At 41.7% G+C, this 22,309-nt stretch overlaps 1 protein-coding gene across 2 annotated transcripts in view; it reads right to left on the bottom strand.

Moving 5' to 3' along the window:
- The window catches only part of UGGT2 (UDP-glucose glycoprotein glucosyltransferase 2), a 241,848-nt gene that overhangs the window by 188,830 nt on the left and 30,709 nt on the right, over nucleotides 1–22,309 (bottom strand). For both annotated transcript variants that reach the window (XR_016438638.1, XM_090023359.1), the window contains exons 5-8: nucleotides 20,866–21,040; nucleotides 19,396–19,492; nucleotides 12,383–12,455; nucleotides 7,116–7,216 (exon numbers count right to left, since the gene is read on the bottom strand). Coding sequence is in view for 1 of the 2 variants with exons in the window: in XM_090023359.1 (XP_089879485.1) it covers nucleotides 7,116–7,216; nucleotides 12,383–12,455; nucleotides 19,396–19,492; nucleotides 20,866–21,040 (446 nt within the window). In the remaining variant the exon portion in view is untranslated. The remainder of the gene's footprint in view (nucleotides 1–7,115; nucleotides 7,217–12,382; nucleotides 12,456–19,395; nucleotides 19,493–20,865; nucleotides 21,041–22,309) is intronic.

Below are 22,309 nucleotides of genomic sequence, written 5' to 3'. Positions count from 1 at the left end.
CACACATTCATCAGGGAGGGTGTGGGCAGCAAAGAATAGGAGATGCTCTGCTTACCAGGGCACCCCTTGGAGTAACTAGGAACAATGGCCACAAACTGACAGAGGACAGATTTAGGTTTGCCATCGGGAAGAACTTCTTTACGGTAAGGTTTACCAGAATCTGGAATGGGCTTCTAAGAGAGGTGGTACTCTCCCCTACCTTGGGGGTCTTTAAGAGGAGGCTAGACATGCACCTGGCTGGGGTCATCTGACTGCAGCACTCCTTCCTGCCCAGGGTAGGGGGTTGGATTCAATGATCTGCTGAGGTCCCTTCCAACCCAAACATCTATGAATCTATAAAGACTGCCCCCCAATAATTAGATTCTGTACATGGAAAATTATTCATAAATATTTGTTATCATTTTTCTATGTATAGAATTTATCTATAGATTTATTATTGGAGGGTTGTCTTTAATTCATCACCACCACTGCTGCAGTGGGGAAGGCAGTGGGAGGGCACATGATGTGGGAAGGTAAAGTAGTTTTCCCCCTGCTTGTGCCTACCTGCCTGCCACCTCTGCCCCCTGCCTGCCCCCCCCTTCCTCCTCAGCCTCTACTTCTGCCCCTCCCCCGGCCTTTGTTCCCCCCAGCCTCTTCACTTCCCTCCCTCCTTCCCCCTTTCCTTAGCCCTTGGCTCCAGCAGGCTCCATCCTCATCTAGCCTGGGGCACAGAGCACAACCCCAGCCCAGCCCCCATAGCAAGCACTGCTACAGCGCGTGGCTGGGGCTGTGATCAGTGCCTCAGGCTGCAGTATGGACAGAGCCTGTTGGTGCAGAGCAAGGAGAAGGTGAAGGAGAGGAGGGGAAGCAGAGTCTGCATGGGGAGGAGATGGGGGGGAAGAAGCTGTAGGGGAGATGTCGGGGTGAAGAGACTGATGCTAGGAAGCAGCTGTAGCTACAGCCCCAACCCTGGGCTGGGGCTGGAGCAGATGCTGCAGCAGGTGCTTGTCTCCCCATTGCCCTTGTACTTGATTCTAAGAAGAGGGGCATCCTTCCCATGTTAAGCAAGGAAAAACCCTCATCTTAGAATTGAGTAAAAACAGTATTTCCTTTATCCGTCTGCCAGTAGGAATACTGATTCAAGCTTACTGGAAACACTGAAAATTTTCTTAGAAAAAAAAAATTCTTAGAAATTTTCTTAGAAACCTCTTAGAAGTTTCTAAGAGGAAGAACAAAAGAGCAAAGATCTTTTGAGATTATTTGTCAGCTTCTGATGGAAACATCAAAAAGACTTTGAGAAGTTAATGGCTGATTAAAAGATGTCAGAATAAACGGTCTATGATACTTCTATTTCTGCTTAAACTAGTCTGAACCCACTTGCTAGATGCCACAGAACAGGGTTGTTATGGCTGAGGTTGCTTCTTCTACCCTTTGGGATAAGTACACAGTAAATGTTAGGTATTATCTGAATCTTAATGTCAGTGGGCATCTATACATGTGCTCAAGGGCTGGGATGGGGGAGGTGCTTTAATTAGAGAAGCTCTGAATGCCACTCTAATTAAAGTGCCCACAGTGTGTCATGGATAAGCATCCTCAAGCTTCAAAATCACAGTGAGGGTGCTTTATCTGAAGCTCATTCGACAAGCTTTAGTAAAGCGTTCCCACCACCATTTTGAAGCACAGGGATGCTGATACACAAGACACATAGGCTAGATGGAGCACAGTAATTACTACGCTACAGCAGTCTCAATTAATCTATAATTAGTGCATTGGAGCTGCCTCTGCGCTCATGTATAGGCACCCAGCAAGACCTTCTTTGTCTTTGAAATAAAAATACTGTTCCCTTCAAAAAGAAGACCCTCTAGCATGAGTACTACTGTCCCCAGACTCAGATGCCTTATTTGCTGTATCTATAGTATCCTGCAATGACCTCTGCAATAACCAAGTTAAAGGTATCTTGTGGCAAGTAAAGATCCTAAACAAAAAAAACAACAGCTTTAGTCCAATTAAGATGAGATTACTTGAAAGAAAAGCTTGATACCTGGTTATGCAAAACTGTAAACTAGCATGGGGATTATTACTTTTCCAACCTCTTCAATGCCTTCTCTTTACGTGTGTCTAAAAGACTGCTGGTTAATCTTTTCTTAAGCTGTCATAATAACTATTAAACCCACAGTGGGACTGCAATAAAAATACTGAAATCTTACTAGAGGACTTAATACTTTCCTTTGACCTTCTTAGTTGTCAGTAGCAAGGAACCTGGAATCTGCTATAATAATACAAGTTCTAACATGCTTAAATTTATGGACACAGCAAGTTTATTGCAATGAAACACCACTAATATATAAATATGCATATAGTGGTGTTTCATTTTAATCATGGAACAATGTGGATTTGGGGTTGCTTTTTTAACCGAAAATTGGGGATTTTTTTAAAATCAGAGAAAACCGTGATCCCTGTTATAATGCAGAAATATATATAAAATACCCCCCACATCAACCTGCCCTCCCACTGCCTGTCCTACAGTGGTGGTGATGGTGGGTGTGAATTAAAGATGACCCTCCAATAATTACATTCTATACATGAAAAATGATAACAATTATAAACTACTTTTCCATATATAGAATAAAATTATTGGGTGGGAGGGGGTGTCTTAAACTTAGGGTCAGCTAAATTTAAGTAAATGTGGTAATATGGTAAAACAAAAGCTTATGACTATTATCCTGAATTATTTAAATTTGAATATCCAGTCCAATATTCTCTGTAAAATTCTCGGAATGACTTACAGAGATGCTGGAGATGCCACACTTTTATCTGACAATGATGGTGATGATAAAGTTGATGTGCAGCCTGCCATCACTAATTACTGGAACATATCCTGCTGAACTGGTGTTTCTGTTTGAATGTCATCCATGAAATTGGGCTTGCTCACTAGCTGAAGGAATTTTAATTAGTACAAAGGGAACCTGGGCACCTAAATCATATAAAACAATAATAGAATTATAGAAAAGCAGGACTATCCACAACTAAAGCATTCCAGCCAAGACTTTGTCTACCTGAGTCTCTAAGGATGGAGATTCTATAACCTCTCTGGGTAGCCTGTTCCAGTGCTTTACTACCCTGCTAGTGAGAAAGCTTTTCTTAATATCCAACTTCAACTTTCCTGCTGCAACTTGAGACCACTGCTCCTTGTCTTGTTATCTTCCACCATTCCATCCTCTTTGGAACCACCCTTTAGGTAGTTGAAGGCTGCTATTAAATCCACACTCAGTCTTCTCTTTTGCAGACTAATAAGCCCAGTTCCCTCAGCCTCTCCTCAGAACCAGCCCCCAAACCATTTTCATTGCCCTCCACTGGACTCCCTCTAATTTGCCCACATCCTTTCTGTAGTGGAGGAGCAAAACAGTACTCCAGATGTGGTCTCACCAGTGCTGAATAGAAGGGAAGAATCACTTTCCTCAATTTTGTAGCAACACTCCTACTAATGCAGTATGACATTAACCTTCTTCACAACAAGGGCACATTGATGGCTCATATTCAGCTTCTTGTCCACTATAATCCTTAGGTCCTTTTCTGCAGAGCTGCTGCTTAGCCAGTCATTTTGGTGACATTTAAATTCATGTGGTACCATATACTTGGCAACAAGAGGAGCAAATGATAACCCAAGACAATCTATGCCAGGATTGAGAGCATGGAAGCAATGAAAACCAAATGCAACAGATAAGATGCTGGTGGTAGAATTAACTTCATCCCAGAACCAGTAACTTAGATGCTGAGGGATTGTCGCAGGGCACTTCAGTGCCCTGGTCCTAGGAAAAGGTACAGGTGCCGGTTGCCGGGGCAACTGCAGTTCAGTCAGCTGACTGGAAGGGGGCAGGGCCTGGCCTATATAAACAGCCTCTGAGGCCAAGCAGGCAGTGCCCTGCTAACATCCAAGGAAGAAGGAGCTCTGCTAGAGTAGGCAGCCTGGAGAAGCTTGATGGCCTGAGCAGCTTCGGCTCAAGGATATTGGGAGGAGAAAGCCCTGGTAGGGAGTGGAATGATGATTAGCCAGGTGGCTTACAGACTGCGTTTTAGCCAGGAGGCTTAGTTTTGAGTTGTAGCCGATTGGCTTATGTTATTGCTTTTGTTGTTACACCGGAGGACCAGGTGAGGGTAATAGGGGTTGGAGGAGGCCTCGTTGGGATTCCACAGCGGTGTGGGGACCCCGGTGCCAGAGACGGCACAGCATTTTAGGGGTGCACTGACCCCAGCCCTGAGAAGGGGCACAGTGCATTGGGAGCCAGGTAAGGTCGAGGCTGCCTGAGCCCCACAGGAGTGGTAGACCCAAGGAGGGGATTTAGGGGCCAGGCATGGCTATGGCCACCTGAGCCCCAAGCGTGAAGAAAGGCCCTAGGGCAAGCAAGAAGCCCCAGGGAGGGCGCTCGCTTACGACCCAAGAGGGGAATTTGGGGTTCAGGCACGGCTATGGCCACCTGAGTCCCGACTGCGAGGGAAGGCCCCAATCGCGAAAGCAGATTGCGAGGGAAGGCCCCAATCACGAAAGCAGATTGTGAGGGAAGGCCCCAGTTGTGAATGCAGGCCCTAGGGAGGGCATGGCCTGGAGAGGCCAGAGAGCGTCTGCGGAGAACGTGGGCAACTGTGAGGAAGGAGAGGCCAGGGGGCCCGTGAGGGCGCAGGCCAGGGTGAGATAACGGCAGGGGGCCCGTGAGGGCGCGGGCCAGGGTGAGATAACGGCAGGGGGCCCATGACGGCGCGGGCAATTACGTGAAGAGCCAGGGGTGCCCACAGGGGCACAGGCAGAAGTGGACTAGACAACATCCGGTACATCTGGGAGGCTTGGGCGTGGTATCAGGGGTGGTAGGAGCCATGCGCAGCCCCTAAGGCTTTAGTGCATAGAGTCATATCAGACGGGGCACCGACTTCAATACATCATGAGTACCATGTCCTAGGGGGCGAAAAGGCAGCCTCCCATAACATTAATAACATCAAAGTAGTGGCGGGCGAGAACAAGGGTGCATTGACACCAACTTGGCACGGTAGGGGGCACTAGGAGAGATCACAGCCGCTCCTAGGACGCCGCTCCATGACAGGGATGAATGTGTAACTGAATGTGTCAACACCAACTGCCCCAATGCTGAATACATCAGCACTGAATGCACTTAATACTTATGTACAGTATAAGCTAATTGTGGAGATAACAATGGCAGATGTACACTAATATAGCTGAAACTGAGGCTGCTGCTGAATGAAGTCATTTATGCAGGGCTGAAAAGGAAAACTCTGTGTTTTTATGTGTTCTTTCTGTATGAGCAACAGATGGACAGCTATTTGCTTGAAAGAACGATTCTTACTAGAAAGAAGGAGGATATTTTTTCTCTCTTACTTTTTGGAGCAGTTTTTTATCAGGAGTTTTACTTCTGATGAGCTTTTGATGAGCCATGTTTTTTACTCTCAGACTAGGAAAAACACAATTGATATATAAAATACTGTTTCCTTGCCCCTCACTTCAGTAAAAAATGAAACAATCATCCCATCAAGACTGCTATGAGCTGCCATCTTATTGGAAGGCTTTAAGTTTGTTGATACACAGATGGGGAGAGGAAAAAAATGCCTTCCGTCCTGGAAAAGGGTGGCTGTGCTAACAAAACTTACAGTCACAATGTCATGAAGTTTTAATATGGAAAGTAGTTCTTACCCCACAACCACCATCAACAAAAGCCCTGTTTCTCACCACTTTTAGAGTCTTTCAAACAACCTGGATTGTAACTTGCTAAAACAGTGTGCCTCATATGTGGTCGTATAACTTGGGGTGGGCGAGCGGGGAACTAACCAGAATGGTGCTCCCATCCTAGGTGAGTCTGCACCTTGGAAGCAGGAGTAGCCCCAAAGCCTTATTGTCGCACAGACACTTCATTGCTGCTGTGGAAGCAACAATCAGAGTGGGCAGATCATGCTGTGGTTGCAGGGGCCACAGCTGGAGACAGTTTGTGGAGTAGGTAAGACTCCTGCCACCTCGTTCTCAGAACCCTTTCCCCTCCAGCACTCAGCAGCACTCCCTGCCCCCACCACACTTGTTATGTCTCTGTTCATATGTACCATACGCCAGCTTTATCAAGCAACTATCATTTTCAATAGAGCTGTCTCATTACCTTCCTTCTTCACAAATTTCACTCATAAATTATAGGAAGATGACAATTTAAGAAAATGTCTTTGCTTTGCTTTAAGTCATGGCATATTTAGAAACAATTCTTGCATCCATAAGTTAAAAGATCTTGTATCAGCTATTATATAAAACTCACTGACCACACTAGTAATGTTGACAAAAAGAAAGCTTGCATTATTATTGTATAAATTTTACAATCTGGTAGAAAAATTCTATCTTCAAAGTTTTAGAGTCAACTACTATCATTCTTGATAGCAGTAATAAAAGTAATGAAAAGGGCACTGTTTTGTGATCTATTCTTGTGCTGCATTATTAGAAAAAGTAAACAGAAAATCACAATTCTTATAATGATTCATAATCCAATTCAAACTTCATTTCAACCAGCAGTAACAGGTCATCAGTACAGATGCTGCATAGAAATCAGCATCTATACATCTGTTCCCCTATTCTCATCTATGAAAAAGTTTTTAATAGCTTCACCTTTCAGTTGATGGTCTTTTCAAATACATCAGTGAGACTTGCAATAGCCTAACTAAAATCAGAATTTATAAGAAAGTAAAGGAAAGTGAGAGGCTTTACCATGTATTTTGTCTTGAAGCAAAGGATAGGATAAGACATGATCTTCTCCCTGACCTCATATTTAAAAAAAACGCTCAAAAACCGAATTTAACACCTGAGATAAAATTGTGGAGCAGAAAAGACTGGTCAATTTCTTCTATTACTTAAAAACAATAAAGCTGGCTATAGTTTTCTGACATATAAAAATGATTACAATCTACTTTTAGCTTACTAATTACAAGTCATATCAGAATAGTATACAAGCATTTTGCTATTTGAAAAAGTACTAATAATTCTCTGAAAGCTGAATTAAAAAGTAGTTTTGTTACAATAATTACATAGCAATATGACAAAAAATAAACTAATACCTGTGTTAATTCAACAACAAAGGAAAAATGCATCAAATATATACCTTGTAGTTCCCAGACTTTCAGAAGTTCCATGTTATTAGCACTTTCACTTAGGTACTTTCTGAACTCCTTCAAATTATCCTTAAGATTAGGATACATCTGTCTGGACCAAAATATCAAAGAAAACAAATTAATCATTTACAAAATCATGTACAGATAAATTATGTTTCTATGCAACAAACAAGGTAGCAGACAGGAATGTAAGAGTTTTAATCCAGTTCTCTAAAAGAGATAGGATGTGTGCATGGCAACTTAAAGGCTTCACTCTGATAATTAGTAAATATAAGCAACTTATATTGACAATTTCAAGGAAGTCTACAGTTCATAGATTCATAGATTCATAGATTCATAGATGCTAGGGTCGGAAGGGACCTCAATAGATCATCGAGTCCGACCCCCTGCATAAGCAGGAAAGAGTGCTGGGCCTACATTACCCCAGCTAGATACACATCTAGCCTTCGCTTGAAGACCCCCAGGGTAGGGGAGAGCACCACCTCCCTTGGGAGCCCGTTCCAGACCTTGGCCACTCGAACTGTGAAGAAGTTCCTCCTAATATCCAATCTAAATCTGCTCTCTTCTAGCTTGTGGCCATTATTTCTTGTAACCCCCGGGGGGGGCCTTGGTGAATAAATACTCACCAATTCCCTTCTGCGCCCCCCTGATGAACTTATAGGCAGCCACCAGGTCGCCTCTCAACCTTCTCTTGCGGAGGCTGAAAAGGTCCAGTTTCTCTAGTCTCTCCTCATAGGGCTTGGCCTGTAGGCCCTTAACCATACGAGTGGCCCTTCTCTGGACCCTCTCCAGATTATTTGCATCCTTCGTGAAGTGCGGCGCCCAGTTGCTTAGCAAGTATTTGGATCAGGCTTATTATTAATGTTGATGGAATAAATGACTACAAACAGCTCTCATGAGTTCGACACCAAAACAGTAAATAGTTAAATAAGGTTGAAAATGTCATGTACAAAAATCTCAGCCTGCTAAGGTCCTGCTAGAAAAACCCCCACAGTAAAGCGTTTGAAATGTAACTTACGGAGAAGGATTTCATTTTACCAATAACCCTCATATTCCTTTTCCTTTTGAGTAAAAAGTCTTTATGCCCAACTTCCTTGCATCTGACAATCACATAGATAATATCAAAGATGGTATTAATTGTCCCTTTGTGGAAAAAAGTTAGTTCAAGTAGACTGGAGGCATTTGTGCTGTTGAAGCTGTTAAAGCTGTGTTCCTTCTTCATTGGATTACACACTGTAAAGGTTCATGTAAACTAAAACAGGTTCTAAAATAATTGTTTGTTCATTAGTTATGCATAAACTCTTAAAGGTGTTTTAGGCTAGAGGCTTCCCTAATTATTGGGTGTCTACAGCAAGAAAAGTGGCTTTACTTTAGGCTTGCATGAAATGGCAGTTGCTTTTGTAAGGTCTATAAAATCCACATGAGCAGCGTGAAAGTTTTCCAAAACAAAGATAAGCAGGAAAATGTTCTGGTGAAATCCGTCTGCTGCTGTCCCAGGTTGAGCCCAACTCCCTGTGCAGCCACTCCCTATAGCCCCACCTGGAGTGGGGCAGGAACAGGTCTGGAGCTCCCCCATCCCCTGCCCCTGGGACAGAACAGTATGTGGGTGAGCGGGGACAGAAGGGGAGTGGGATGTACCAATGAGCACTGAAAGAAAAGGAGGGGGTACCAAGAGCAAGGCATTCTTACCTGATTTGGGGATTTTAAAAAAGTCTCCAACAGCTGTTCCCACCATGTGGTGTGCCCATCCCATTGGAACCAGGGGAAACTGGGAGGCAGGATGCAGCCACCCCTGCAGCATCAAGTCACTGCTCCCTCACTCCTCTTTACAAAATCCTGGATCCTCCTGAGTCCTATGAGGTATGGGCAAATTCTGATGGTTTTACTGATAATTGTACTATCTTTGACCTGAAAGTTTAGATCCATATAGGACTGGAATCAGTCTTGAGGAAGGTGTGCTCAGGTCAAGAGGATATAGGGTGACCCTAATAAATTCCAGGAAAGGACCCAAAGGATTAAATGCACTAAAGTATCCTTTCTATCAGAGAGCATTTTGTCCAGGACTTATAATACTATCTTCAATCTAAACATCTATGTCAATGCATGTTAAAACAGATATTTTTAGTTAAATGGAAACTGCCAACAGGATTAAACAAAGACAAGCCAGTATTTAAAGGGCTAGATTTGAATTACAGCTTGGAATTCTAAATTCATATGACATGTAGAGCTAAAATCTGGATAATCCTGTATTAGGTAGCTAAACATGAAATGTTCTTAATTTTTTAAAAAGATGTAGGGAACAAGAAAGTGAGTGGTTAAATTTCCACAATGATTATAGGCAGGTGTTAACTCAAATTTGATGTCTTCTAGAAGCGTGAGCAGACTATACTCAGCTAATTTATGTTCTGGAAGAAACATGACACCTTTTAAATATTTCAAATTTAACCTCAGACAATTTTAGTTTAGTACTAGAAATGTTCAGAACTGCTAGACTTTTGAAATAGTAAATGAAGAGTCCACTGTTAAAAAAACAAAACAGAATATATTATAAAAAAAAGAAAAAGAAAATCCACATTCTGATGCGTCTCCAACTGTGGTTTCTTAACAGCTCAATTTATGGGCTGTTTCCTGGCTCTGTGGCACCAGAGGTAACCTGTCACCCAGACTCACCTCTCCTACCTTTCTTGAGGGAAGATTCATTGTCTTCCTTCCACCCCAGTGAAACATACAAGGGACGATCCTCAAAAAATGCAGTGAGAGCAATCTAGGTCACCCAGCACAAGCTGAACCTTCCAGCTTGTCATCATCATGGCACAGTAGATGGCTGGCCACTAAGGGTGCCACATAGGGTCATGTGGTCCATTGTGGTATGGAAGAGTAGATTACTTTGTGTGACACCCTTAAGAACCAATCCCCATAACTTTCAAGAGTGCTGTACTAGAAAGTATGCTTTGCATTATTCCAGTTACAGATCCATGTGTACTCAGTCTATGCACAAAAGACTGCAATCTTTCAATTAGCACTATGCATTGAGGACATGCCCTGGGGGTCACTGCACTTTCCGTCACTGAAGGCACAAAGGCATAGTAATTCAGATAATTTACAGTCCTGAACTGTGAATCAAAGACTCCAATGGTACCAAAGCAAAGTCACTGTTGGCAGTCTTTTCAATATTTTTGGTTGAGGTTCCTGTTTTTCCCTTGTGACTGATGAGCTGAATTTCAGTGTTCAAGTTCCAGATGGTGATGTCACAGAAGCAGAAGGGATTTGGATCAATATGCAAATGCAACCATCGCCAGTTGCATCTATTCATATATATTTTTAACTTCCATTTGAATCATGGAGGATTGTCTAGAGCCTGCAGGACATTTCTACATGCAAGGATGTCTTTGGGCATCCTAAGCAGAGAGAGGTAGTAAGCCATATTAGTCAGAAATCATGCAGAAGGCAGGGTAGATTTAAACCTTATAGACCAGGGGGTATAAATTGGGGGTTCGCATACCACCAGGGGTACACGTGGGTGGGTAGGGATGGAGTGCCACCACCCACCATCTCACACCACCACCTCCCAGGAGCAGGGTTGGGGGCAGGGGGCAACAGAAGCAGCCTTCCTCTGTGGGCCAGACAGGTGCTGCCTGGCTGGCTGGAGGCTGGGTGGGGAGCTTACACACAGTGGCTGCTGCCACCATCCACCACCCCATGCCGCCAACATATGCAAGCTCTCCTTCCACCCCACTCCACATCCAGCCACGGCCACCCCCTCCCCATTCTGCCAGAAGTGTACCCAGAAGGGGTATACTCCTTAAAAAAGGTTGAAAACCCCAGTTATAGACAAACCAAATCAGATATTCATAACATAAGCTTTCATAAGTAGTATAAAGTAAGCCTGAAGTATGAAAGCTCATACTATGCACCTCTGATTTTGTTAGTCTGTAAGGTGCAAATATACCCTGGTTTCAGTCATCCTGACCACCTGTGGAAATTCATATTTCATTTGGTAGTATTTACCAAAAACAGTTCTTTTTGTCACATTGACTTGCAATGCAGAAATGCTTCCATGTATTAGAAGACATTTGAGCTATTTTTGCTGAGGACAGAAGAAAATAGCTCCTCCTTGCAGACTGTAGTCATCTTCTTCTGAGATCACAAGACCAGGATTCAGATGCAGGATTCATCCCTCCATTCCAGCCCCTTAAGATTCTCCTGCAAGGCCCTACAGCCAGAGACCTCTTGATTTCCAACCCTGTGACTATAAAAGTAAGCATAAAACCTCTGCAAAGATGATGGGTACAGAGAAAAATGAGATATCTCAGGACCAAATGAGCAGTTAAGCAATGCTATGTAGAAGGGCAGATCCTTGACAAGGCAGACCTACACGGGAGTGCCACCACAGACAGGGCCACAGTAACTTCTTGAAAAGCACTACAAACAGAACTAAAGATCCCTGGGCACTGCTGTGACAATCTGACTACATTAGGCAAGACAGTAAAAGATGGAGGCTCAGAATTACAAAGGTACAGATGATATTAGCAGCTTTGCATCGTAACTGACATCTCAACAAGAATTATTACAAACAAGTTCACACTTTCTGAAAAATAAATGTGTCACCAGAGGAACAAAATAAGTCACACGGGGAGCAGAACACATGGCCAAAATTTGTGATTCATCTCACATAACTGGAAGCACTATTGATTTATCCCACAGTAGCATCTCTACCAGCTGCAGATAGCAAATGAGCTGATCAAAAAAGAGCTGGGTGCACCCTATGTTCCTCTGCATGGCTCTGTAAGTCTGTTAATCACTTCAGGGATCAACAATTCGTAATTTGACATATGGGTTCAACTACTTGTATTTTGAAAGTTCTCATTTTGATGTGAATAAATTGAAAATGAAAGACCAGTTTCCCTAATGTTTTATTACAGTAACAACTGTATATTTTTTAGTTCTATTGCTATTCTAATTTTTGCCCAACTTCAGGAATAAGATTTGATCATAATTCCAAGAGTATTTCTTCTGAAAGTTGATCCAACTGCATTTTTATTTTTTCTTCTACATAAGCCAAGAGTATGGGAATGTCACCACCAGAGGAAATAATTGATCTTTCTGAAGTTAGAGTAAAGCGCACATAAAAGACTTAAATTAGAATTTTAACCAATTTTAAGCCACCTAATTGCTAAAACAGATTTTTAGATCATATGTCTTTTAAACTTCTATTCAAAACAACTGCAGAAATCAATTAAAACTTAGGTCAACTCACCTTAGCTTACCAAAGATAAATCCTTGTACTTCATTCTCCTCATCACCTTCCTCTTCTGTTGTGTCATTTGTTGCTGAACACAAAGTGCGCACATACAACACAAAGTAAAAAAATAACTAAAAAAACTATTAAATAAAACCCCGGCATCAAAAGTAAAGTATAAACATTCCTACTGTGATTCCTGATAGATTCATTTCTGTTGTTTCTTATTTTGGTGGCAAAATGGCTTCCTTGACAAAACTTTGTGAGCTTTCAGTTTTACTCTTAATTTAAAAAAAAAATTAATTTTAAAGTACTTACATCTTCAATGTTTAAAAAAAAAAGGTAAAAATAATATAATTAATAGCCTCACTTCACAAAATGGGTTTTCATTAGTTTGAGTTGCTGCTAGTAATAAATAATGCTGGGTTCTATGCTTTAAAAATATGTGACTTCTCCTTCCTATCTTGAATTTCTCCTAATTTACTTTATTACTCACAAATAATTGATAATGCTATCTCCATTATTCTTAGGCCTGCTCCACACTATAAACTTTCCAGTCTTGACAGCATATCAGCAATAGATTCAGCTATGCACAGTTGAATAGCAAGAGTTAAAACATGATAAAGCAATATTCAGCACTCTTTCAGAAAACTCTAATTAAAAGCCTCAATTTTAACAATGCTATTGTATATGGGTCGTTTCCTCTATATAGTTGCAGCTGAATCTGTACAACCAAATGTGTTGATTGTAGTCATTGCAAATAATAAACTAGGGGTTCGCGTACCACCAGGGGTACTTGGAAAGGGACTAGGGGGTACACGTGGGTGGATAGGGATGGAGTGCCACCACCCACCATCTCACACCACCACCTCCCAGGAGCAGGGTTGGGGGCGAGGGGGCAACAGAAGCAGCCTTCCTCTGTGGGCCAGACAGGTGCTGCCTGGCTGGCTGGAGGCTGGGTGGGGAGCTTACACACAGTGGCTGCTGCCACCATCCACCACCCCATGCCGCCAACATATGCAAGCTCTCCTTCCACCCCACTCCACATCCAGCCATGGCCACTCCCTCCCCATTCTGCCAGAAGTGTACTCAGAAGGCGTACACTCCTTAAAAAAGGTTGAAAACCCCAGTTATAGACAAACCAAATCAGATATTCATAACATAAGCTTTCATAAGTAGTATGAAGTAAGCCTGAAGTATGAAAGCTCATACTATGCACCTCTGATTTTGTTAGTCTGTAAGGTGCAAATATACCCTGGTTTCAGTCATCCTGGCCACCTGTGGAAATTCATATTTCATTTGGTAGTGTCGGGGTTAGCCGACCCCAGTGGACCTAACAGACGCCGCCTGCCACTTGCTTAGAGTATCATCAGCTATAATTGGGGCCTCACACACGCATGTTTCGCCTGCCATGACTTGATATTAATGGAGTTGGTTCAGATGTCTCAGCGTGTAGTCCAATTCTGAATCTCCCCGGCATCTCACGAGGTCCTGAGTTTCTGAGGGCTCCACCACCCCTACACCCTTGCCCCTTCCACCGGGTGGTGGCCAACTGGTTGGTCTGGGCACCTATCCTCAGCTCCTACCAGACAGTCCACAAAAGAAAGGTCAATCAAAACAAACACGACAACCAAGAAGGTTCCCTTAATCTGTGTAGCTGCTGTGTCTGTCTGCAGCCTTCCAACTCAAGCTTGACCTTCGAGGGGCTTGACTCGATTCCTTTTTAACAACTTAAGTTCACTCCTGAACGGTGCCCCTATTACAGGGACTACGGTACCCAAAGTCAATCGTGCCCTTCTATTAGGGTTATTATGGTACCCTTCTCCCGCTGGGCTCAGTCAGCTCCCAGCCAGTAAATAAACAGTTCTACTCCCCACAGGAGCCAGTAAACTGTGTTCCAAAACCCTGCTGGGGTTTTGCTCTCTGCCAGAGGCTCCTACCAGCGTTCAATATCGCATTCAGCGTTCCCTTCAGTGTGCGCCGGCCTGCTCCAACTCCTCCTCCTCCTCTTTCCGGTTCTGTGTTGCTGCCGCTTTCCGGCCTCTTCTTTATACCGGCAGGGGAGATATCGGCCCCTCCCTTCCCAACACACCTGGGTAACGGGAATTTCTGCCAGGCTCCTTGAGGCTACAGGCCTGGGGCTGCTGATCCCCCTCCTTCGCCCAGGAGCCTTGGAGCCTGCTGGCTCCTTCTCTCTCTCACAGGTAGTGTTTACCAAAAACAGTTCTTTTTGTCATATTGACTTGCAATGCAGAAATGCTTCCATGTATTAGAAGACATTTGCGCCATTTTTGCTGAGGACAGAAGAAAATAGTTCCTCCTTGCAGATTCTAGTCATCTTCTTCTGAGATCACAAGACCAGGATTCAGATGCAGGATTCATCCCTCATAATATGCACCTCTGATTTTGATTATATATATAATGAGTAATAATTTTTCTAGGCCTCTTATAGTCATACTTCTAGCAGAAGTCTATGTAAGAGCTTTTATGATTCTAGGATTTTCAGCCATTACCTCTAACAAGCTAACAAGGTGATTGTCTTGGCTGAAGGGCCACTTAATAAGTTTTGGGGACCTGTCGAGGCCCACATCCTTCTCACTCTCACTTCACTCCTCTGTTTCTCTCTCCTCTTTTTTCTCTTTCTGTCTCTGTCATCTCAATTTTCTCTTCTCTGTCTCTCTCTTTTCACTCTTCTTCTCTGTCTCACTTCTCTTTTCTCTTCTCTGCTCTCTCCCTTTTCTGTCTTTTCTCTCCTCTCCTCTGTTCTCTTTCTCTCTCTTTTCTCTGTTCCTTCTTTCTCTCTTCTCAGTGTCTCTCTCCCCCTCTTTCTCTCCCTCCCCTTCTGTCCAGAGCCTGGCTGAAGCTGTAGTTTGCCAGGAGCCTCAAAGCTCAGCTGTGGACCCAGGAAGGAGCTTCTGCTGCACCAGGCAGGTGACAGTGTCAGAACTTGCTGGCAGTGTCACAGCTAATGTGTGTGGCAGAAGCTCCTGCCTGGGTCAACAGCTGAGCATTGGAGCTCTTGGAGAACTACAGCTCTCGCCGGGTGGGGAGACAGAAACAGAGACACCACTGTCTGCGTGGTGTGGCAAAAGCTCCTGCCCTGGTCCATGGCTAATACTGCTAGCAGGTTCCGGGTCGGGGCTTCGGAAGGGGTATTCCACCACAGGAGCAGGGCAGCAGGTCAGCTGTGGATGCAACTAGCAGGTTCTGCATCAAGGCTCCTGAACCTGCTCACAGCATCCACAGCTGATGCTGCTGCCCGCCTGCTGGGGAGGAGGCCACGCCTGGGTCAACAGCTGATGTTTGATCCTGTTGGGTGGAACCAGTTCCACCTCCCCAGCACCACACAGTGGCTGCAGCCACCAGCCACCCATGGGCCAGATCCAATAACTGGGCAGTTGTCTACCTGCAGGCCAAATCAAATCTGTTGGTGGATCAGATCCAGTCCACAGGCTATATTTTGCCCACCCCTGCTAAAGACACTTAACACACCTGTGGGTAAGGCAATCAGTCATTTAAACAGAACAAATAGTAATGCAGTAACTCCTTGATTATCCAAAACCAGAGATCCTGAACCAGGGTGTCATGGCAACCTGGGGTGCCACAAAACATCTTTTTAAGAGTGGTGCTAGGTGCCTGGGAAACAATAGCACCATTAGGTGTATAAACATTTACACATGATTCACAAGATAAACCCAGAGATTCAAATAGGAATCCATGGTATCAAAATAATTCTGACCTGTTGTGGTTTTTCTGAATTTTCTGCAACAAAATTGATCTATTATTTTCTGTAGTCAATAAATGAGTTAAAACTAAAAGCTAGCATTTTCCAAGGCATTTCATTAAACCATGATCTTAATGGGGAGGGGGAGGAGGAGAGGTAGGGGGTGTGAGTCTAACAAGGAGTGCTATGAGTCTGAAAAGGTTGAGAACCACTGTCCTAATTTCATTAGCACCTGCCAAAAATACATTAAAAAAACTGGTAGCCCTGGAGTTATTTTGTAACCATGAGGGTCCAGGGAAAATGCAAGCAGCAAGGACTTTTGATTGTGATATCTTCTGTTGGACCAACTGTATAGTTGGGAGGGACATAAACAAGTTTTCAGGTATCACTCTACCCTTTCTCAGGTCTCCTCGGGTATGGCATTACCTAAAAACTTGTCTATGTTCCTCTTAACTATACAGTTGGTCTATTAGAAGACATCACCCACAAAAATCCTTGCCTCTTGCATTTCATTCTCACTAAAATTGCTTGGATAAGTAAAGCCATAGCTTCTTTTTAAGAATCATACATGCTACCATAATATATAATGTAAAATCATACCAATGCTTAATAGTGTATATATTAAAAATAAAAGTTGAGAACAACTTATCAATTTCAGTACTGTATTAAATAAAGCTTAAAAGGAGAACAGTGTATTATACTTTATCAACAGTTACAAGTTAGGAAAACAAAGTTGCCATTTAGATAATAAAGGTTTTGTAAGCAAGGATGTACTGAAGTCATTTGCCAGACCTCACCAATATTAATATTAAAGCCTATTTAAGTAAATTTAAGCATGCCAACTAATTTAAGCAGGAACAACCTAATTTCAGTTTTTTGCATTGCATTAAGGCTCATTACATTATGAGCATGCTCTCAGCCTTTGCTCTGCTGTTTGCACCTCATTAAGGCTCATTACATTCATACCAAGAACACCTTCTCTCTCACAGCAGCTTGCAAACTGACAAAATGCATCCCATTCAGGACTGCTAATAACCCAGTATTGTCAATAGTCAACACAGGGTTAATTACCCATGTCACATGTTTTCTCAACCCTAAAAGAAAGTTTATTTTCATTTAAACTTTTCCTCAATAACATTGCAAAACACGTACCACAAGCAAGCCAAGATAACATTTTAGAAGGGTCTTTCTTAAATTTTGCTACTCTAAAGAATAAGATCTCAATACCAAGCCTCGGGCAAGCACCTCTTCCTCTAGAAAAGACTAAATAAAGGGTTTTTTTTCAATATGTCTTAAGTGTCATCAAATCTGGGCTCTAACAAACAAAGAAAGGAAGAGAATTCAGCAACAATGGCTCCTTCTAGCAGGAATGAACTCTATTACCTCTGCTGTTCACAAATGGAAGGGTTCTGACAGTCTGAGTACTTCAAATGATCTCAGATGTTCTGATAAAAAGCAAATCTCTCCAACAGTCAAAATCCAAACAGTTTAGAGATCAAGATAAACATACCTTCAACTTTCCCTGCAAACAAGCAATTGGTGGCCAGCAGCTATAGGTTTAATGTATTCTGTATGAACATAAATGATCAATGGCCTGGGGGATAGGCCTTATGAAGATCGACTTAAGGATATGGGTTTGTTTAGTATGAGTAAAAGAAGGCTGAGGGGTAACTTGATACCTCCCTACAAATATATCAAGGGAGAACAGCAGGATCTGGAAGTGCAACTTTTCAGAAAATCATTCCCTGGGAGAACAAGGACCAATGAGCACAAGTTAGTCAGGGAAAAGTTTAGGCTAGACAACAGAAAAACTTATTTTCCATACAGGTAACCAAAATCTGGAACACACTTTCAACAGAGGTGGTGCAGTTGCCATCCCCGGTGGTGCTCAAGAGGAGGCTGGACAAGCACCTGGTTGAGCTCGTTTGACCCCATTACCTCTTGTCCATGGCAGGGGACTGGACTTGATGACCTTACAGGTCCCTTCCGGTCCTTCTTTCTATGTGTGACAGCTGAAAATTATGTCTGTGTGATAAAGGTGCTTGCTGAAGGCTCTATGAAGATTAGACCAAGTGTTTTTCTGTCATTTGTTTAGATATTAAACTATATATTTTTGCTAAGAGCTTAATTAAAGTTTAAGATGTAGGAAGGCCTTGTATGAAGTAGGCCTAGTAAATTCAGCTAAGCCTTGAAGTAGTAAGGCCCTGTGGCGTAGTTAAAATTAACCTTATCAAAAGAATGCAAGGCTTGTACTGCTATTGGTCAGTCTAAGGACAGTTGAAATAAAAAAGTATGAATGGCTGTAAATTATCAGCATAGCCAGAAGTTATAAATTGGCAGGCACATCTGGAAATCATTCATAAGGAAGATATATCTCTAATTAGCTGTTGACCTGGATCAGTGGGCCCATGGATCTCAAGGAGCCCAAGGACTGAACACCAGGGTCCTTCCTGGTACCTCTCAGACAGCACTGATTGGGGATGCCTGACTTCGCTGAGCTTTGCAGAAGACAAACTTGTCATACATCAGGCATCAGAGGGGACTGACGGTAAGTTGCCGACACGAATTATTATTGTCTGTCTTTATCTGTCTTAGTATACTATGTGTAGTTGTGTTTTTGTGAAGTCAATAAACCTTTCTTACCCTTCTACCCTCGACCATACTCTCAATCCCAAACCCTCCACAGGCAGCTAGGACACTATGATTCTATGAACCCCTTTTCACAACCAATTTGATGCATTCTACTTACCTGTCATTAAAAAGAGCCAAACAAGGGAGAATTTGCTGCAATACTAATTTACTAGGAAAAATTTACTGCAACCCTGAACAGAAAATAATCTTAATATTAATACTAAAAATTTCAAAGCCTCTGTAGAGAAACAATGGTGACAGAACAGTATTTGGCTGTAGTGATCTCTCTTCAAATAACTGACCTGTAATTGTTGTTTTCTAAAGACATACATCATAAATTCCCAATCATGGATCTGGGCTTATGTGCAGCACTTAAGGAAAATTTCCTTAAGAGAGCAAGTGCTACTAATTTTGGTAATGTGTCATACTTCAATCTGAGAAAATTAATGTAGGTACCCTTTTTCTGTTCTTCAATAATTCTTTCCTAAGACAGAAGGTGAAATGACTTCCATATGTACAAAAGATTAGGCCTGTATCTGAACTACTTTTAACGTATCCTGTAAAAATCAATTAAATATACCATTGAAAACATTACAACCCTCAGAATTGAAGATGCCAAATATTTTGTGTTAATGGTTAACAAGCAACAAATCATAAAAATAATATATATATATACCTTTAACCTGAGTGTCATCCACTGCTTTGTATTCTGTACTCTTTATTGCAAGTTCCACACCATATCCAGACAAATATGTTTTCCTGGAGCCTGATTTCTGCTTGAAGATATTATTTTGACAAGTGAAAAGACACACCTTTAAAACAGCATGCTTTAAGAAGATTACATTATCTAATCAATCAGGTTACATGTTATGAAACATTTTAACTTTTAAACATTTAACAAAATACTTAATTTGAAGTTTGTATTTTCAATACTCACAATAGTTTATTTTTAAATAAAAAAAAAAATGAAAGCATAGATTCAGGCAAAACATTTTGACAAAATTATGGTAGTTCCTTCCACTGGATTGAGGAAAACAGTCTCCCCTTTTTCCTGCTGCTCTCATTATAGGTTGGACAAAGTTTGTAGTCTCTGCACTAAATATATCAGAGACCTCATTACTGGCATAGTTGATAGAGCTACATAAGGTTAAAGCTGCCCTAACACTTCCTATGGCAAACCTTGTTTTCATCTGATAATTGTGTTTCTCCATGCCAATGCTGCAAGTGTTCTGCTTAGAAGTTCTGGTGTCTTCATATTTTGGAGCAAGAACTTGTAATTTGGTGTTAAGTGTATGTGTTTGTAAGTACCTGTGAAATTTTGCTCAAATTTGACCAAGTCATGAGACTCCAGAAAGCGTTCAGCTTTAACATGTTAGAGACTTACTAGAGTTTAACAGATACATTTTCCAAAGAATTTCCTGTCTGCACTGAGCATGGTCCAGTCCACAGATGCAGGAGATGAACCTGTTTTTTTCTGTAATTGTTCCTCCTGGCAGCCAGAGACAATTGTAGTGTCAGGCACACAGGATGAGATAATGGAAACTGTTTTTCATCAATATTCCTCTTACTAGCACTCAGAAAGCAAGGAAGAGGAGGAGAAGCAGTGTTGGCAACTTTGCGATTTTGTCACTAGATCCAGCAACTTTTAGAGGTTCCTAAGCAACAAAAGTTTGACGAAATGGCAAACATATTTATATTAAGGATCCTGTATCAGTTTACCATATGAAATACTTGGTACATTGTCTAGTAACATTTTTATGGCTGAAGGTTCACCTGGCAACAGTTAACAAAATTTGTCTGGCACACTGTAGATTGTAGGAGCTCTTAAAATAAGAGGAAGAATCATGCTGAAATGCAAAAGGGGGGAGGAATGGGGTTTGTGCAAGAGCAAAAGGGGAAGAGTAGATTGCAGGAGCAGAAAATTAGAAAATTAGTGATGAGGTCAGTATCTAGAGTGTTGCTATCTCTTTTTCAGTTTCAAAGTCTATGTTAGGTAACCAATATAAAGTTTCACAATTAGAATATGACTTATGTGATTTAAGCACACTGAAAACTTAAAGGAGAAAAGGTACACTAGAAACAAGAAAGACAAATAAATGTAAAATGGAAACTGTATATTGAATTGGTGGCAAGCTGAGCTGCGTACCTGAACATAATGTCGGAGAACATAAGTAATTTCCTCCTTCTGGGCCTTTTCAGACAAAACCTTGTGAAATTTAACAAAATCTTTTGTACCCATTTCGGCATAAAGAATAACCACAGGAACATTCTCCTTGAGTGTAGGGAATTTATGATCTCCTTTAAACAGATATGGCCTTGGTCTATGATTAAAAACAAATATTTCTTATAGTATATATTCATAGTTCAAATGATACAGAATACATAAATAAAAACAAAGAGTTTTGTTTACTTTCTGGTTATCAAACCTTTATAAAATTAGATGTAAAATATACAAGGTATGTTAGAAACATAAAAAAAATGGCTACATAAAGAAGGATTCAAAACCAGTTTTCAAATGAAAGCTTAATAATGATGAAAATCAGCATCAATTAGGGGATAATTTTATAACATTAGATTAAGTGGCAGCTAAACTAAAGATTAAAAAGCTCTGAAGTTTCATTTGTTTAATTAGTGTGCAAGAAGCAGCCTTTTCATTCAATAATGAGCCTTACAGCCACTGGACAGAACATGTACTAACCACTAAACAACAGATAAATGGAACGGTTACCCTCTAGTAACTGAAGCCTGGAAAGGTTACCTGTATATATTCATGGTTTGGGGGGTTATGTCTCTGTAACAGCACAGGGCTTTATTTATATTAAAGCAGCCCTGCTTCTATTGCACATGCATCATCTAACACTTGAACCCAACACCATCAAAAGATATGCATTACCACTCTACCTCAGTTCTTGTAGATAAAAGTCAACATCTTATGAAAACAAAACTCTGAGAAAGATGTGCAGGTAGAGTGGGCATAGGCAACACTCTCAAAAAGCTAATTATTAACAGGGATCCTGGTTTTCTCTGATTTAAAAAACGTCCCCATTTTCAGTTTAAAACATTAACACCAAATCCACATTTTTCCATAAAATGAAACACCACTTATATATATGTGGTGTTTTGTTTTAATCACCAAAAAATCTGGATTTGGGGTTACTTTTTTTAATCTGAAAATTGGAGTGTTTTTTTTTTAAATCAGAGAAAACCAGGATCCCTGGTTATTAATGAGTAATTTCTTCTTTAAAGTGGACTTTAGCATGTTTTCTCTTGAGAGTGCCTAACAATAAGCAGTAACTTCATCCAATATGGGTATTTCCAAAGCAAACAACATAGCTAAATGCTGGTCCGGAGAGATGAAGAAATCCAAACAGATTTCTATATGAACATCAGAAATGTCTTCACTATGACACTACTTAGGGGCCTGGCATTGTCGTCTTCATCAATACACATAACACAAAGCATCTCACATACTCTGTTAGAATGATACATGAAAATAGGCAGTCCCTTTACTCAAATACCCAAAAGTCACAGAACACGCAACAACTTCCTAGAAATACCTTTCTCCTAGGCAAATACTGACTTAAATCTCC

Source organism: Crocodylus siamensis, chromosome 1 (assembly GCF_052110815.1).
Source record: "Crocodylus siamensis isolate JL-2025a chromosome 1, ASM5211081v1, whole genome shotgun sequence".
NCBI classification, from domain to species: domain Eukaryota; kingdom Metazoa; phylum Chordata; order Crocodylia; family Crocodylidae; genus Crocodylus; species Crocodylus siamensis.
Note: the sequence above shows the minus strand (reverse complement) of the source record. Positions and strands in the feature narration are given on the sequence as shown.